Consider the following 14,955-nt stretch of genomic DNA (forward strand, 5'->3'; position numbering starts at 1 on the left):
TTTTCTCATTTTCTGGCCCAGTTTTAGTGATTTATTCCATTACGTACATTTACATGAAACCTACTGGTAAATACTGTATGGAAACTTCTGTCTAATGACCAGTTTGGCTTCTTCTCAACTTTGTGCCTCCTTGAGTTCACGTTTGCCTTTGGTGTCATCAGACAATGAGCCTCAGAGAGGCGGCTTTGGCAGGGCAGTGCTCAGCTAATGCCATTCAGTTGGATCTTGACAGCTTTTCTGCAAGGCTTGCAAAAGCCAGCAGTCAGAGCTAAGTCCAAGTGAAAGTCTGCCAAAGTCCACAAAATAAATAAATATTCAGGTCTTATCCCCGAGGATAACCGTAAACAAGGCTAAAGCAGCCTGTTCTGCAAAAACACCTTAACAGAAAATGGCAAAAAGCTTATATAAACTAAGGGAATGTTTATATTAGCACACGACCCAAGAAAAGTACAATAAGCCATTGTTAGTTACAAATTGTCTTGAAAAGTACATGCCAACCACGGACGCTAATGGCACAGAGGTATTATGGCCTCGTTCCCTGGTACAATGCGCACAGCATCTCCAAATCAAGAACCTTTGACTTCAGCCTATTCTTCTAGCCCAACAATTAAGAGTGACTTTCCACACTGATCTAAATAATTGTGTTATTCTCTGGTAAACTACAATGGGACATTGAATCAGGAAGGCACTAGCTGTAATCCAGAAGAAATCCCTTACCCCTGAAATATTGAACTTGAAATAGCTTTGGTGACTGAGTGTGCAGCTAGTGGCTGTGGCTGTGCCTATGTTGCCAACAGACGGAGCGCAGCCCCCCAGGTTCCTGCACCTGCCTCCATTCCATAGCTACAGAGACACAAGTAACAGCAATTGTATTGCCAGGTACTGCACAATTTGACCCCCTAAAAAGTAGACAAAATGCAGCTATCATGCAGAATAGGGTTCATACACATATGGTTAAAACTGGTCACAAGTGAACCCTGCATCCTTTTCCTTCCCAAAATCTTTAGAAGGCAGGCAGCTGCAGTGATGTACAAGGGCTGTGCCCCACACCCCGGGGGTGATTTCTGCCCTCCAGTCCTGGAGATCTGCTGTTGTATTAATAAATCAAGATATTTTGTGAATGGAAACTTCTGCTCCCTGTGACCCTGAAGGGAGATCAACATTCCCATCTTGCACATTCTGTCTCATAACAGCATATAGCAATGATGACAAATTCTGTGGAGGCAGGCTGAGGTCACCTTTCCAGACAGCTGCTGCCTTTTCCATGGGACAGGCTGCATGGGCAGTGGGAACCAGGACAGGGGCTCCTCTTTGCTAAGCAGCTCGTTTGCCTTCCAGCCCACAGCAAGAAAGTGCTCTTCAGAGAAAACCACCACCCTCGTGCTAGACAATGCCCTATGGAGGAAGTGGATGTCTTCTTGCACTGACTATAAAGGAGTTCATGATCAGATCATACAGAGATACTAATTGTTTACATGAGACTTATACTGACAAGGAGACTCTAAGGAGTAAGGAAGTGCCTGGGAGCTCCATGGTCATGGTCACCAGAGCAGGGATGGTACTGACATGTGACAGGAAAAGGTTTGCTCACATTATTTGGTAGAGCAGAACATCAATAGAAAAATACATATGCACCACTACGGTGTCAGTGAGGAGAAGGGGCAAAAGAGATGAGACATGGCATCAAGACAGAGAAACATTGCCAAGTGAGTTTATTGAACATGTGGTTCAGGAGCTAAGGAAATGAGAAAAACTGAAGGAAAGTTGCTGGTGAAGATCAGCCCGTGGGAAGTCACATGCAAAGGAGCTTGATCTCCTGGGCTAGACTCCAGCACAGACTTAGCATTTAGTCATACTGATGAGGTTGAGAGTCCTATTGCTTTTCCTGGTGAGAAAAGGAGAGAGAAGGATTAGACACAGAGCATATCCAGTGCTGAAGTTCCTCACTTCACTGGCCAAAGTGTTGGCTTAGTGCTGACTGGAGATAAAGAACAGTCTCAAAAGCCCAAATACACCCTTTCATTATTATCATTAAAGGAAAGATGAAAGCTTTGGCACATGCGATCGAATCCAGTTGGTTTGGTGAGGTACTTTCCACATGCCCTGATGAGCTTGTTGCACAGATTACATGCTGGTGATCACAGGAACAGGCCCTTCACATCTGCCCTTAAAATGCAAAAAACCCATCTTCTTGCACAAGTCATGGTGCACCAGAAGTGTGCAGTATATGCCCTTAAGCAGTTAGTCAAAAACATATTATGAAAATAGCCCTGCATTCATGGTAGGTACAGGAATTAATCATGAAAGGAAGGGTTTTGCTCTTGTACGTACACGTAGGCATTGCAAAAACCACATCTGTTGCTGTATGTGTTGCCATCAGAACCACAGTGTGGAAGATATTCCATTGTGCAGACAGAAGTGACTTCTTTGAAGTCCTTGCAATGTTCCTGCACACAGAAGATAAACATGAGTCTTTCTGCCTGAGAGAAAACCATGGCCCCCCAGCATAAGGAATGTCACCCCACTGAGAAATTAAACTGTCCGTAACATCATAACAACCACCCCAAAGTTCCCTCCTACTGGAAGACGTGATCTTGTACTGTTTCTGCTCACTGCCATATCCTGCACTATTACAGAGCAATGGGATGAATGTTGGCTGTTGTATGACCAGTATGAGATTCTCAAGGGATCTCCTCAGGTCTACACACCATCTCTCCCTCAGTTTGTAATCCAGAGCAGAGGATAGTCCTCATGAGTGTAATAGATACTGGACCTCACTCTCTGTTCATCCTTTCCCACTCACTTTTGTAATATCCTCTTCACAGCGTCCGTTCTTTCTTTTGCCAATACTAGTCCGATGCTTCCTGGAAGAAGCAGAGACCATCACTAGCCATCACTTTCCCTGTTATAAACACAGTGCAAGGACAAACCTCACTCCCACACAGTGCACAGGAAACTTTCAGATAGACTAGCACAGCATTGCCTGCACGGCACCAACAAGGACATGCCCTTATGGACCAGGCACGTGTCTTCACAAGTAACACTCTCCCCAGCCAACGCATCCCACTTTGTGGGTCTCTGGGATCAAACACCCACCAGGGCAAGCAGGAAAATGGGGGTGGACAGACAGGACCCATCCAGCACAGGGTTTCAGAGAAAGTCCTTGCACGTTACTTGGTACAACCAGACCTAACCACCACCGCTGTGAATCCCCCAAGGAGAAGGATGAATACTTACAGGTTGTGGGCACACAGCATACATTCACTGGCGTAAGTGACACCATCAGTACCACAGACAGGACTGTAGATCATCGTGCAGGCCATCAGCTCTTTGCCATCCTTCAGCGTGGAAGTTGGGTACTGGCTGCAGCTTAGCTGGGGAACAGAGATGGCAAAGCTGTGACACGGGCTCTGCTCTGTGCAAGGGCACCCAGACACAACCCCCCCCTGCTTATGCCTCTGCCTTTTAGGATCTTGCATAGGACAAATTATGGTTACGTATTAACTCGTTCTGCATGAAAAACTACCAATTTGCTTTTGTAGCCTCATGCTGGAGAAGACTGAATCAAGGCTTGAAGGTAGACATGACTCATTCAGCTCTGCATTTATCACGATGCCCCTATACCTTGCTGAGCCTACCAGGATATTACAAAACACAGTTCAAAAATAATCTGTAAATCAAAATGGCATGATTTATGCACTTCTTGCAGGATGGCTGGCTGTGACCAAGGTGTTTTTCATGGCCCACAAGAATGGAGGAGAGATGTGTTGACAGGCCTTTTGTTGCAACAGGACAGCTCTCGGTGTTGAAATCTGCCAGCAGGACTGACAGCAGTTGAAGCTGATTTACACTGGTTGAAGAACTGGCCTTGCGTTTTAGTACTCCCTGTTTCTCCGGTGTGAATTCTTCCTCCCTGATTTATGTATCTCACCCAGACTGAGCACAGAGAGTACTCAAGAAACAAAGGAATGACATTTCATAGTTTGTTTGTATAGAAATGAAATATCTAACTCGGGATGTTGACTCTTGCAAACACATGCTAATGAGATGCCTTTGTTCTTCTGTTCCCTAGTGAGTATAAATAGTTTAGAGCTGGCCAAATACTGTTAATCTGGGATTTTTACAAGATTTATTGTTGGGATACATTAGATTACGTTGCATTTACAGAAAAAAAAATCAGAGGGGTTTGAATCGCTTGGTACATTAGGTATCAGCATTCAAAACACAGGCAACTTTCTAATCTTTGCAGAACATCCTTTTGTAAAACGTAAACAACCAGACAGCACGGGGTCCTCAGACATCCTGGGTCCTCTGAGCACCCTTCCCACACTGGCAAAGCAGACTGTTAAGTTCCTGTGGCAGCTATGATAGATTGCTATGGGAAAGGGATTTCTTCTTGTAAAGCCTTAAATAATTTATTCCACCTGTCTTATAACTCACTCCTCACCTGCCCCCTCCTATTTCTTTTCCTGACTGCATGCAGGAAACGCACAATGCTCTTGCTGCTGGGAGAATGATAGTCACCCACAGAAGGAAGGATGGTACAAGTTGTGACCCCTGGTGGAAGCCACCAAAACCAGCCAGTGTTTTCTCAAGTTATGCAATCAGCTCAAGCTCTTTTTTCTCTTTAGGTTTCACTTACTTGGGGAACTTCCTCTGTGCACCTTCCATCATGCTTCTTGGCAACGTTGGTTCTATATTCACTAGAAGAGAAATCAGAGTTAAAAATGCTTGACAAGTAACTCTACTGAGGTTTCAAGGGTGACCTCCAGAGCTTACAGGTTATGGGCACACAGCACACATTCGTTGCTGTAGGTGGAACCGTCTGTCCCACAGATCTCATGCAGGATGTAGGGACAGGCTGTGATGGCTTCACCGGCCTTGACATTGCTCAGGTACATACTGCAGTCAACCTGAGGAGATAGAATAACAATGCTGGGTCAGCTGCTGCCTCACCTGCAGTCTGCCCATTCTGATCCTCCAGATCTTCAGGGCTTCTACCAGAGGAAATTCAGGATCATTTTTTTAGGTATAGTCTTCCTTGAGAAATTCATTAAGTAGTTGTACTTGGATTTGGTATTGTCTGCCATATAGAGGGAAGAGGGAACAGATGGCCAAAAAGATGATTTTCCTACACTAGTACATATGCAGGTTTTAAAACAAGCATTTAACTCAAGGAATCTGATTTAAACAGCTTGACATTAAGTCCAGCTTAACACAAAGTTAACTTTTCAGCTTTTTCAAAACAGCAACAAGAACTGTTTCCCCAGCAGCTCCCATTTAAAAAATATTCAAAATATATAAAATCTAACAGTTGAGGACAAGTAGACAAACACCTACTGGAAGTCAATCTACAAGAGCTAAGCATCACTGACACTTCACTGTCATTTTGCATAGTTTCCCCAGTGCAGAGTCTCTTATTACCCTTATTTCCCACATGGTCCAAGAGCAAATTAAAGCAAAGACAGGATTTTAACAATGTGTCTCTACTATAGAAAGTATATTGCAGTCCCTCAGGATGCATGAAGTTATTTTCGGTGCTTTAGAGCTGCTCTGCATAAGCAGAATAGATGCGTTGAGATATTATCAGCATGTATTGTTACTGTGCGGGACAATAAAGCTATTTTTGTATGTGTATCTGGGAGCAGATTTTTCCTGGCTGACCAGACCATGAGGATTTTTTAACCTGCCTGTCTAGTGCAATGGAAATCATAGCACTGAATGAATAACATGGACTCCTAATACAGCCCTCTTTCTTCCTCTCCTGCAGTGCTAAAATGGGCTACATTATTCTTGGGCTGCCTCTGATGGTTTCTCTTCAGAGATCTACAGTAGTGAGACATTTTGTTTCTAAAGTCCTGGCCTGTTCCTGTTCTCTTTTACCCTCATGTACAGCACATCGGCAGCAGCTAGAGAGAACCACAGCACCACCACAAGCTCCATACATCCCCCTCTCCTTGTATCCCAAAGTACAGCTGATGAACTGAGCCCAGACAGGGTCTTCATGGAGACAGGAGAGGGAGTAGGAGATGGCACTAATTTTATAGCTGGTTACACTTACAGGAGTGCTTTCCTCTTTGCATCTTCCCTCATGGCTCTTCTTAACATCAGTCCCGTGTTCTCTGAAAGGGAGAGGTTGCTGTTAGACTGTTAGACTAATAACCAATGCATACGCTAAAGGAGGTATTTAACTGTCTGATGAACCAGCTTCTCCCAGTCATTAGCAAGCGTAACCCAAATCGGTAACAGGCTATCAGGTCTCCTTGTTGTGTGCTATGCAGCATTCGCATCCACTCTTTCCTCTGCCCAAATACCACAGCTCTCTTAATTTGCTTCAGATTGAGAGCCTGCTCTCCCACAGCTGCCCTGAGGAGCACAGAGCATCAGAGAACAAAATCAAGGTGACAGGGCCTTCAGGGGGTTGGAAGAGAAACAGAAAGAAATATATAGATATGTTGGTATCAAGTGAAAAGCCATCTGGAGTACTAAGCATGGCTAGTCACTTCAAAAGAGAGTACTATGTACAGTGCTTACAGGTTGTGGGCACAGAGGCCACATTCGTTGTCATAAGTGAATCCATCTGTGCCACAAACTGGGAGCAGGATCCTCGGACAGCGTATCCGGGCTTTACCATCCTTAATCACTCTTCTTGGGTATCGACTGCAATCAGTCTACAAAAAAACAGGAGCGTCAAACCTGAGGAAGTGCTTGTTCTCCGAGAAAAAACTTCCTGCCATATCTTGTGCGCTGGGATGCTGCAGACAACACTAGTGCTGCATTTCCTTTCTCTCAAAACCAGGCTGAGTCAGTTTTGCATGACTTGTCTCGTGCACAGAGGGAACTGCACAGCACTGCACGGTTTGTGAGATGCCAAATCACTAGGGTAAGTAGCTCGGTCAATCCCAATATCAAGGTATGTCAGAAAAGAAAAAAAAAAGATAAAAACATAGTCCCCTTTTAATTCTGGATTACAGATATAAACAAAACACCAAAATAATGAGGGAATTTGGACTTTGCTAACAATGCATTTGAAGAATACCTTCAAAGGAAACCTAAGCCCAAGCTGATTGACTTCCACATTCACATATTAGCATGTCCTAGACACCAGCTCTGGGACTTGTTGGCTGGTACACTCAGACCAAAACTTCACTTGCGCTCCATATACGAGAATATCCCATGACTCCAAAGGTTGGTGTAGGTATGAATTTGCAATGCAAGCGCAGTGCCTAGCTCCCGCGCAAAACATCTGCCAGGGCTGTACAGGCAAGGAGGGCCCAGAAGACAACTGCCTCAGGGCAGGTGGGATTTGTAGGCATTCTCCACACAAAGGGCTGATGAGACTTAACAGACATGTGGGGAAAACCAGGCTTCAGGCCAGCTCACTTTCAGAGTAGATGTAGCCTCAGGGAACTTTTCAGTTGATACAGCTAAGAGGAAGAATATGCCTCATATTGAATACTTACCTCGGAAGTCTCCAATCTGCATTTTCCATTGTGCTTTTTGCTAACATCGGTCCTGTGTGCTCTGGAAGACAGAAATAATAAAGTTGAGGAAATAAATGCTTAACCTCTTAGTCGCAGTCAAGTGCAAAACAAAGCAAACCACAGTGTCACACTGTGTATCACATCTTCTCCTAACAAGCAATTTAAAGCAATAGTCTGAACTATTCCTCCCTCTGCTCAGTCACTGTCCAGCCCTAATCCAAGAAGTTGCCATTGGACTCTTGAGTGCAAAGAAGGTACTGAAAGGAAAATCGAGGTAAATTCAAAACCAAACCAATTTCTAAGACTGGAAGAAATAGGTGTATGCAGAGATGCAGAAGGATGGTTCTCAGGGCTGCAAAGCATTGCTGGCTACTTAGAAGGAGTGCTCTACTCATGGCACTTACCCGTTGTAGGCACAGATCCCACATTCATTATCATATGTAAGGCCATCTGTGCCACAAACTGGACTCAGGATCCTGGGACAGGATACTAACACCATGCCATCTTCAGTGGTTACTGATTCGTACTTACTGCAGTTAATCTGTCAAAATAAGGAAAATTAGCTGTGACGGAGCCCTTGCTATGTGAAAAAAGCTGACGCAAAACTTTTTCATTCTGTATCCCAGTCTCTATTGTTTCTGCACCAGGATAATGCCCCGATACACTGAAGACAAATCTTCAATCAGAAATTAGCTTTCTGATTATTATCTTAGCTCTCTAGAAGCCAAGGAAAAGGACTGTCTTGGAGAAGGGATTCTTCAAGCAGAAGAACATGCACAAAATTTTGGATCGGTTCTCATAAAAAAAATTATCTTGAATTTAATGGGAAACATTTTTCATCAGCTAAAAATCTGACTAATACTATTTTGGTTTATGTTGGTTTTCTCCATACTTCTCAAGTTCTGTGATTACTTATTAATTCAGATTTCCTGTAGCATAGGGTTTGAAAAGATAGAAAAACAAATAGTCATTTATCAGCTGGACAATGGACTTTCTACATCCCAGAATTTTAGCACAGAAATACATCTCTTCCTGGGGCACCAGATTGTTGGCCTGTACAAACATACAATAAACTATACTCTAGAAATATGTATAATTGGTGCTCTTATGAGTCCCACTATGTCTGTGAGAGCAACCAGCATGGGAATTTAGAATCCCTGACGTAAAGGGTAGAAATGTTTGCGATGTCCAGAGGCAAAACTGCCAACCTGCACAACACTTCGACAAATGAAATCTTTGGTCTCCCCTTTCCCTGGGCACAGAAGCCGGTTTAGTGCAGAGGTAAGTGAGTTTTACGGCACAGGCTCACTGCAGCTTCTCATTTCATATCCATCTCCTTTCTCGTTTGTCGGTTCAGTGTGATATGCACAGGAGCTGGGAAGAAGCAAAATCCACCCTCACTGTGCAGAAAGGCAAAGCATGGACTAGGACCCTTCCAAGCCTCGTCAAACAGTCCTCTTGCAGTTTCCTAGGGAAATTTGTGGGTTTCTCAATATTCTCTCTATTAACAGCCCTAAGAGATTTTCCAAGATTTTCTACTTTTATTGCACTTACCTTGTCCTGCTTGCATTCTCCATCATACATTTTGGTAATGTTGGTGTGATGCTCTCTGAAAGAAAGAGATGCTTTGGTTAGGCAGCCTTGAGAATACCTTTTCCCATTACACTCCAGGCCCTAGGACAAGAAAGCAAGATCCCACCAGCCTTGTGGGACACTACAACTGCTTGACTTGTCAGAATGTGACCTGCAGGTGGTAGCAGCAAATGCACAGTACTTCCATAACACATGGTAATTATGTGTTAGGAGTAACACTTCGATTTGTTCATGGCTCTTCACCGGGTTATTCTCTTGTTCTTTGTGATTCCCTTCATGAGCACAGGCAGAAAATGGGGAAGAAAACTCAGGAATTATAAGTAGCCAGCTCCAAAGAGACCTACTGAGACACCTGCCTTAAAAAAAGACTAGTGCTTTACCGAAGCACTCCCGAGAGCCTTAATTACTACCGATTATCCAGAAGGATGTTCTATGTGCAAGACTCACGCATTATAGGCGCAGATCCCACATTCGTTGTCATAAGTGAAGCTATCTGAGCCACAGACTGGTTTCAGCATCCTGGGGCATGCCACTAAGACGTGACCATCGTTTTCAGATCTTGGGTACCTGTGACAATCAATCTATAAAAATAGCAGAAACAGAGAACAAAATACAATTGACATTTCCAACACAAAGATACAATACTCCTACATAGTCTGCTTACTCTCCTTCAGACTTCTGGGACAAAACACGTATCAAATCAATACCACTAACAAAAGTTGAGGTCAGGGCCAGTTCTGTGGGAGATCTCTCCTGCCGGAAAAAAAGTGTCGTAGCAAGAAGGGCTGTGATATGGTTTTTGTGAGATCCTTCACAATATTCAGTTGGAGCTATCCGGGTGGCAGGATCCAACCTTCAGTCAATGCAATATTTTCGTTTAATTCCAAATTACAGAGGCTAGAAGTCTAAATTAGAAAAGCACAGGGACATGACACCTATATCAGAAAATAAAACCTCTCATCTTTGATTATCATCAGATTTTAATTCCCTTTGGGTTTTGCAGACCAGCTGTGCACATTCCATTTTCCTTTGGTGTCATGGTTGAACTGTCCCCTTTTACATCCAGCTGAAGTCTTCCACGGACTTTGGCTTACCGTAATATACTGCTGCTCACATTCTCCATCATGTGCCTTCCCTACACTGGCCCTGTGTTCCCTGGAAGAAAGCAGATCTGTATCAGGCATCGCAGAGAGCAGCATCACTTCAAGGCTGATGGTACCAGCACCCAGTTGCTAACTCAGATGCTCCTCTGCCCAGTCCATCTTTGGGGGATGAAACTGCCACCCCTATCTTGAGATCCATGCCCTGCAGGTTCTGCTGGGTTTCCAGCAATACTCACTCGTTGTGGAGGCAGATCTCACATTCATTGCTGTATGTTCTGCCATCGGTGCCACAGACTGGCTGCAAGTTCCTCGGGCAACCTACAGTGATCGACCCATCCTTGCGAACAACACCGGGATACTGGCTGCAATTAATCTGTGACAACAGCCCATAATCAGCCCCAAAGTGGGCTCCCACGTGGAAAGAAACCCCCATACAGCCTCCCACCACCATGGCCTCAGTGCCTTCAGCTCCTGCCAGGAGGTTTTAATTCCCTTTGGTCTTTGCAGACCAGCTGTGCACATTCCATTTTCCTTTGGTGTCGTGGCTGAACTATTCCCTTTTACCTCCAGCTGAAGTCTTCCACGGACTTTGGCTTACCGAAACATGCTGCCGCTCACATTCTCCATCATGTGCCTTCTCTACACTGGCCCTGTGTTCCCTGGAAGAAAGCAGATCTGTATCAGGGATCACAGAGAGCAGCATCACTTCAAGGCTGATGGTACCAGCACCCAGTTGCTAACTCAGATGCTCCTCTGCCCAGTCCATCTTTGGGGGATGAAACTGCCACCCCTATCTTGAGATCCATGCCCTGCAGGTTCTGCTGGGTTTCCAGCAATACTCACTCGTTGTGGAGGCAGATCTCACACTCATTGCTGTATGTTCTGCCATCGGTGCCACAGACTGGCTGCAAGTTCCTCGGGCAACCTACAGTGATCGACCCATCCTTGCGAACGACACCGGGATACTGGCTGCAATCAATCTGTGACAACAGCACAGAATCAGCTCCAAAGTTGGCTCTCACATGGAAAGAAACCCCCATGCAGCCTCCCACCACCATGGCCTCAGTGCCTTCAGCTCGTGCCAGGAGGTAAATTAGAGGTATTATTTTGAATCTGCTCAGGCAGCAAGCACTAAATCTTCTGTACAGAAGTTTCCAATCGTGCTTCCCTGCTGTGGTCCGGGGGAGGCAGGGCACGGAGGAAGGATTGCTGTGGGTGAGACAGTGCCTAATGAAGGCAGGCAGTAATTGGGAGCCTGGCTGCACACCAGAGCCCCTCAACTCAAAATCTGATCATTTCCAATCATGCTGCAGTCTCTAGTGAGTTATAGGAGTTTTGTAACTGTGTGGGAAGAACCTGCAGATGAAACCATTGCACAGACACTGCTGTTTTCCTCTCTATGATAGAGGTATAGAAAATCTATGTAAAGAACACAGTTCTTTGGCTCTTTCCATACAGAAAAATATATCAAAACTGCAGTCTTTGATCCTTTCAAGCATATCATCTTAAAACAGTATTCCTCATGAGGAGATAACCTACTGCCTTTGCCTTGGAGAAACTCAATTATGGCTAAGAGTTAATATAATAGGATCATATAATTAATCTGGCTTTCTTAATTTTATTTCATGAACTGATAATGTAAAAAATAGGGGATCTTTTACTTTCTCCTAAAACTCAAAATATCATTCACTCACACACTGGCAAATATTTGAACAGCCAAACCTTTCATTGGATTAATCCACTTGGTCATCAGGTAATTACATACTGTTTCTACCTTACCAGAAATCTGGAACACAACAGAATAGATAGATCAGTAGCTCACCTTACTTCCAAAAGCAATACCTGAAAGAAAGATGGAGACAGCAAAGAAAAACTAAATTGATATGCAGAGGTGAGATATGTAAAAGTTTTCATGAAATTGTTAAATTCAGTGACTGTTGTTAAATAGTTCCCTGGGTTTAGGAAAACATACTTTTTACAGTGTGCCAGTAAACAGTCACAGGATGTATTAAAATTCACTAAATAAAGTTTCAGTGCACTTCAAGGGAAAAATAAAATGGGAGAGGGCACATATGTTAATCATTCCCTAAGATGTTACAGGGAGCAATACGGGTACTTTCAGCTCAGTATTCTTGGATTTTAGCCCTTTCTAAGAGACTTTATATTTGACTTCCAAAAGTTTGAAAAAGCGTTGTTAAAACAACTGTCAGCCACTGGCATTGTCCATCTCCAAACACACCCATGTGCAAGCTCCTGCCCTGCCCTAGGACTGGTCCTTTTGTAATTTGCACCTACAAACCAAGAAGATGAAAACAGTCACCTGTATGAGGTTTGCTGAAACCTCAGTCTTGAAGTCTAATTTTTTGCTAATCTCTCTCAGGAAGAATATTTTCATAGTACAAGACCCAAATACTTTTACTGAAATGAAAACTCAGCTCTAATTCAGCTAGAGCAATCTCTGAAATGTCCCAGGATATACTTACCTAAGCAGCACAAAAGGGTTAGAACTGCCTTCACAAAAACCCCCGTTATCTTCATGGCAAACAGAGGTACTGGTCCAATACAGTCTGCTGGCTCTTTGTGCGGGAGAGGAAGATTGCAGGTAGGAGCAGGAATATATAGTATCCCACAAGATCAAGTGGTCCCACCTTATTAGGTAATGTTCTAAGCCCATCTTCCACATTCAAAGCCAAAAAATATTTACCTAGCTATAGATTTTTCAGCTAATGATTCACACAGGCATGTATGCCAGGAAGGAGAGCATGCCAAGAGCCTTCCCCTCCCAGATGGAGATCCCCAGCCCTGGGCTGCCCCTTGCATGGCTGCAGCACATTGCAGGCTCATATCTACCCTGCACCTGGGTAAATGCAATTTGATCATTCTCCTCCTCCAGAGTTTTCAACTGAGCTGCCAGCTGATAGTGGAAACGCTTATTATTTAACTTTAGAGCACGGCTTTGTACTCTTCACCACTGTATTTCATCCCAGCTTGAGCCCAGGCAATTTCAGCCCAGAAGGTCACCCTGGGCTCTGCAAGAGAAATCCTGCCCTTCTGTCTTAAAAAAACTCAGCAGGGCTCTGCTCCATGTGCTAACTTTTTCTACGCTACCGCAAGGAGCAAAAATATTAATTTGGTCCTAGAATCCATCTTTTTGGCCGCACACTTCCGTGGAACCCTCTGCTTATCTGCTACCACCTCCTCCACAGTCATTTCCTGACCCACCTCGCCAAGCCCAAGTGATACCATCCCACAGGGCAGCAGGCCAAATGTACTGGATGTACTGTATTTCCTTTATCTAGGAAGTCAGCCAACTTTGCAAAGATTGATATTAGCCCATGCATGGTTTCCTTCCTGAAAAATTCACTGTGTACATTATCCCTTTACAACTTTAGTTTTTTCCATGTCTCTCCTGAAGGTTTGCCCACTATTAAGGTAACAGATCTTGGATTGGTCCCAAATAGGTTTTTTGTTCTTTATTTAAAGAGATTTTGGTAATTCTTTGGACTGGTCTCAATCCCAGTCTCCTCAGTTAGGATCCTAAGTTCTCCATATTTCTCACTAACTTTTAATCTTTAAAATTGGTAATCAAAGTCCTTGCTTGCAGATCTATTTTTTACATAATTTAAACAGAGTGAGCTCGTGTTGAATCATCCCAGTTTCATTTTCTAAGAGAAGGGCATCTCCAATATATTTTTCACTTGAAAAACATATTCACAATAACACAGTTTGGGGGATTACCTAATAGAAAATTCTATTTCCTTTTATATCCAGGAGCTCTGCTAATATTAGTAGTATACAGCATGTACCTGCAAAGCTAAAGTCTCTCCAAACAGCAGCATTTCCAGCTACATTAATGTCTAGTCATATTAAAGAGATCTTTATTCATATACCTTGTTTTCATTCCTTCTCCCAGTATTCTGCCCCAATGTCTCCTGCCTGCCCAGTCCCTTATTTCAGTCCCACAAAGCGTGAAGGACTCCAGGGCTTTGGACCAATACAGGGCTCAGCTACAAGGACCTCCGCTCATCCTGATTACAATATCCATCTCTCAGGGCTTATTCCATCCAAGGTTATTATCAATTAACGCGTCCTGGCAGGGAAGAATGTATCTTGACAACTTAATTGCTAAACTCTGTAAAAGTTGTCATGGTCAAACAAATGTCCACAGAGATGACACCCAAACCTTATTGGAAAGGATATGTTATTGGCAAACCAAATCTGCATTTAAAATAGATTGACACAGCATGTTTTGTCAAGATCAAAGTAATTCTCTTCAAACTAAATTATTAAATTTGGGGAGCAGTTTGCAATAGGAGACAGATTAAAGGGACAGAAGGGTAAACACCTGTCAAGGATCTACAGAAAGAATTCATTCTAGAAAACATCACCAAAGCTGTAGCATGTGTCTGCTGCCCCCCACATCAGCCAAGGCACATAGTGCTCCACCCTGGGCTCCTGCTGTGTGCACAGGGAAGATCCACACTGCAACCCTACAAGCAAGCTGCCTGCTTCACAGAGCAATTCAGCAAAGCATTTTCCACCAGCTGTTTATCTGTCATGACAGAGGCTTTCAGGACCAGAGCATAAGGTGCAGCAGATCCGACCTAGGCTGGACAAGGACCTGCAGGACAGGGAGAACTCTTGTTGTCCCCATGTGTTTACATCCTTGTGTTTGTGCAACTCCCACTTGCAGTTACGCTGTTTTGATGTCTACCTGTTTGCTTTCCCTTTGCCAGGCATGCTAGCAGAGGATCTGCAAAGCTCACTGGGCCAAG

At 44.0% G+C, this 14,955-nt stretch overlaps 1 protein-coding gene across 4 annotated transcripts; it reads right to left on the reverse strand.

The window, feature by feature from the left end:
• Positions 1-1,695: 1,695 nt before the first annotated feature.
• Positions 1,696-12,775, reverse strand: LOC138726857 (ovoinhibitor-like). 4 transcript variants are annotated; one of them, XM_069868882.1, is made up of 16 exons: positions 12,664-12,775; positions 12,003-12,022; positions 11,024-11,160; positions 10,779-10,839; positions 9,525-9,658; positions 9,039-9,093; positions 7,889-8,025; positions 7,464-7,524; positions 6,535-6,671; positions 6,062-6,122; positions 4,780-4,913; positions 4,643-4,703; positions 3,238-3,374; positions 2,804-2,864; positions 2,332-2,447; positions 1,696-1,885 (listed from the first exon to the last, which is right to left on the reverse strand). In XM_069868882.1, exons 1-16 carry the CDS (start codon positions 12,716-12,718, stop codon positions 1,840-1,842), a joined length of 1,413 nt encoding a protein of 470 aa, XP_069724983.1. In that variant the 5' UTR covers positions 12,719-12,775; the 3' UTR covers positions 1,696-1,839. The 4 variants fall into 4 exon arrangements, 2 of the variants coding, with proteins under 2 accessions (XP_069724983.1, XP_069724982.1); XR_011338489.1 differs by lacking the exons at positions 1,696-1,885; positions 10,779-10,839 and adding an exon at positions 10,172-10,232 and having other exon boundaries at positions 2,371-2,447; positions 2,804-2,860; positions 3,234-3,374; positions 12,664-12,740; XR_011338488.1 differs by lacking the exons at positions 1,696-1,885; positions 10,779-10,839; positions 11,024-11,160; positions 12,003-12,022; positions 12,664-12,775 and adding exons at positions 10,172-10,232; positions 10,417-10,657 and having other exon boundaries at positions 2,371-2,447; positions 2,804-2,860; positions 3,234-3,374.
• Between the last annotated feature and the right edge of the window lie 2,180 nt (positions 12,776-14,955).

Source organism: Phaenicophaeus curvirostris, chromosome 15, assembly GCF_032191515.1.
Source record: "Phaenicophaeus curvirostris isolate KB17595 chromosome 15, BPBGC_Pcur_1.0, whole genome shotgun sequence".
Taxonomy (NCBI): Eukaryota; Metazoa; Chordata; class Aves; order Cuculiformes; family Cuculidae; genus Phaenicophaeus; species Phaenicophaeus curvirostris.

Bases quoted from the DNA above. Each gene is read 5' to 3' on its own strand.
- LOC138726857 (XM_069868882.1), bottom strand. From the start codon at position 12,718: ATGAAGATAACGGGGGTTTTTGTGAAGGCAGTTCTAACCCTTTTGTGC. The intron at 8,026-9,038 runs GTAAGTGCAATA...TTATTTTGACAG, and splicing joins GAGAATGCAAGCAGGACAAG to ATTAACTGCAGTAAGTACGA. The intron at 2,865-3,237 runs GTAAGTATTCAT...TGCTTCTTCCAG, and splicing joins ATGCTGTGTGCCCACAACCT to GAAGCATCGGACTAGTATTG.